At 38.1% G+C, this 3004-nt stretch overlaps 2 protein-coding genes across 2 annotated transcripts in view; both read left to right on the top strand.

The window, feature by feature from the left end:
* On the top strand, nt 1-1031 carry LOC134193885 (uncharacterized). The gene is made up of 2 exons (XM_062662735.1): nt 1-88; nt 466-1031. Exons 1-2 carry the CDS (start codon nt 1-3, stop codon nt 975-977), a joined length of 600 nt encoding a protein of 199 aa, XP_062518719.1. The 3' UTR covers nt 978-1031.
* A 909-nt stretch (nt 1032-1940) lies between these two features.
* The window catches only part of LOC134194323 (uncharacterized), a 1607-nt gene continuing 543 nt past the window's right edge, over nt 1941-3004 (top strand). The window contains exon 1 of the mRNA XM_062663250.1: nt 1941-2398. Within this exon, the coding sequence (XP_062519234.1) occupies nt 2026-2398 (373 nt within the window). The 5' untranslated portion in view covers nt 1941-2025. The remainder of the gene's footprint in view (nt 2399-3004) is intronic.

The following is a 3004-nucleotide window of genomic DNA, read 5'->3' as shown; positions in this document are numbered from 1 at the left end:
ATGCAATATTTACCAATTCCGGGCAGTGTCAAAGAGATGGTTTCACAAAAACTAGCAATGGGTGTGACAACCGAAAGAATTCTTGATGGTGGGTTGTAGCTTTAATTCCTGTAATGTCACATATTAAAGCTGAAGCTTATTTCTACACAAGCCGGGTTTGCTAGCAGGCTTCTATTCAGGATAGGCTTCAAGTTTAGATAAGTATTATGCAACAACCATTCTACTCTACTAGTTGTAGCTTCTAGTATGGAATGACTGGTGCAATTCTGTAGGAATGACTTATCATTAATCAACCTTGGCTTGTATTCAAACTGGCTACCGTGCCAGAGACAACATTTAAAACAATGGCTTCTATTTGAGACACGACTGGCTTCTCTTCAAAGTCGTCGGCTTTAATATGCAACATTATGGTGTATTGTCTAGTCTGTTATAGATAGTTAAGTTAAAGCTGTTTTTTTGTAAAAGATATATGGAGTGGCATAGGCAACAGATGTGAGAGATCATCATTCAATGAGCTTGTGAAACGAGAACACTTTATCACCAGACAGGATGTTCACAACTTGGCACGATCAATGTCAGAGCTCAACCACTCTAATGATGCACAATCTGTCAAAGCAATTGTTGAAAAACTTGCCACAGAACAGTTCAATCCAGTTTTGGGCTACAAGGAGTTTGGCGTGCACGATAACAACTTTCCTAATTTACCTACAGACTCATTTCTCCTAATACTACAAACGGAACATCAGAAACAAATGTTTCAGAGACATAGTGCACGAGTTGTCTGTGTTAATTCAACACATAATACAAACCAGTATGACTATAAGCTCATCACAATGATGATGAGAGATGATTACGGTCAAGGTAGATATAAATATTTATCTATAAATGTTTACTCACCACAAATAAGAGTTACACCCTTTCCTACTTCTTGTAACTTTGCACTTTGTAGGGAAAACTGTAGCTTGGGCAATCAGTAGCAAAGAGGAAACTGCATACATGATATACTTTTTTTGAAGTTGTCAAGAAAGCATCACCTGATGCAACAGTTGCAACTTTGATGAGTGATGATGGTGTGTATAAATTTAATAAGATTTGCTTACTTGCTTTTGAGAAACTCTAATGAAATCTTCATGTGCCAGACAATGCTGCGTGGTCTGCTGCTAAAAGTGTATTCGGTAGCGGCATCAAACACCTTCTTTGCAAGTGGCATGTTGACAAATAGACCTATGTGCACAAGCAAAGGATATTAAGCTAATTTGGTACCATTATGTATACATATTTAGAAACATTCGCAAGAACTTGTACTGCAAAGTAAAAAACAGAGAAGACCAAGTAGCTATATATAAGAGCTTCTACATCATTCTAAATGAAACAGACAAAAGTAAGTTCCACGAATATCTAGATTCGTTCATGAAAACATGGTCTATCAAACAACCAAAATGTACGGAGTATATGAGACTACATTACAACTGCAGACCAGGTAGCAAGTGTTATTACCACATGACAAATAGTGGCAATGAACAGAAACTGTTTCAGAAAAGTGGGCCATGGCATACAGAAACTTTGACCACGCAGACACTGATACAAACATGGTTGTTGAAAAGTAAGTGTGTTCTATCCATGATTAAAAATATCAAATTATTTTGACAGATAAATGAGTAAGTCATAAGAAACTGAGCATTCTAACATTTCACAGATAATCTTCAACCTAGAAAAGTTGTCAATGTTTAGCATAAGTACTACACATACTGTACTTTTATCTTACAGTTTCCATAGCAAGCTGAAAAGACACCCTTCATATCTTGCAAACATAGCTAATAGGAGAATAGACCATCTGATCAATGTGCTACTGAAAATAGAAGAAAGCGAGTTCTTAGATTCTCAGAAGAAAGAGCACTGGAATTCAGCCAACCGTTGAACACAAAAAGAAGAGTCACGACATCGCCGTGCAACGATGATTAGTGACACCGATGTAGAGGTAAGAACACAGCATATTGCAAATTACTTGGAAGTTCATTGTTTACAATGTCACTAAAGGATTGTGGCGATAGTAATTGGAGAGTCAAGTCACAATCAATTCCAGGGAACATCTACACTATTAAGAAGCTTAGACAAGCATGTCCTCAGTCTCATTGCACCTCCTTCAATTGCCCCGTGTGTGGATGCTGTCGGGATATGTACGAATGCAGTTGCTTTGACTTTGCTACTGGTCATCTATGTAAACATATTCATAAAGTATGTGCCATATCTACCAGCCATTCTACAGATCCTGATGAAGACACTGCAGAGAATGATTGTGAAGCCAATCATCCAAACAGCCATCCTCAAGCTCAGGTCAATAGTCAAAACCCAACGGTTCTTTCTGTACCAGCAGAAGACCCACAAATATCTTCCAAAGGTGACTACAATTACTAGAATGAAACAGCAGAAACAGTTATTTTTTATGTCCATATAACCTTGTTATAGTGACATGTAGTCAACAGTCAAACAATTAATAATTTATTGATCTTACAGTAGTATAAATTACTAATGATCTGAATCTTGTAAGTATAGGTTATAGACCGCTGGCGAGAATATAAACGAAATACGCCCCGCTCCGCCCATGTTGGCATGAGGGCAAAGCCCGAGTGCTAACGAGCTGGGTGCAGCGGGGTGTATTCGTTTATACACTTGCCAGAAGGTCTACAACCGACTTGTAGCACCCAGCTGAGGCGTTGATATCATTGCACAAACAATTCACATCTTGATAAACCAGTAGCCCAAGCAGTTATACGGCCCAATTTATTGACCGGTCAATATGTAGCGGAAGTGGGATATGTCACTTATTGTAAGCGAATACTGGACACTGATTGGCACAGACGAAGCTAGGGTGCTACAATAACTATTATTCAAGGTAAACCATTTCGATGTGATCAGCCGAATTTCACATCAGACAAATTCTAGCTGAACTTTACTAATAATAACAGTCAAGAATAGATTATCTATTCTATTCCAAGTAAGACCA

This window comes from Corticium candelabrum, chromosome 18 (assembly GCF_963422355.1).
Source record: "Corticium candelabrum chromosome 18, ooCorCand1.1, whole genome shotgun sequence".
NCBI lineage: Eukaryota > Metazoa > Porifera > Homoscleromorpha > Homosclerophorida > Plakinidae > Corticium > Corticium candelabrum.
This window is presented reverse-complemented; position numbering and strand designations above follow the sequence as displayed.

What these genes read in the sequence shown, in the direction of transcription:
- LOC134193885 (XM_062662735.1), top strand. Translation starts at nt 1, where the DNA reads ATGCAATATTTACCAATTCCGGGCAGTGTCAAAGAGATGGTTTCACAA. An exon ending in AACCGAAAGAATTCTTGATG is followed by an intron (nt 89 to 465) that starts GTGGGTTGTAGC and finishes TTTTTGTAAAAG; the next exon opens with ATATATGGAGTGGCATAGGC.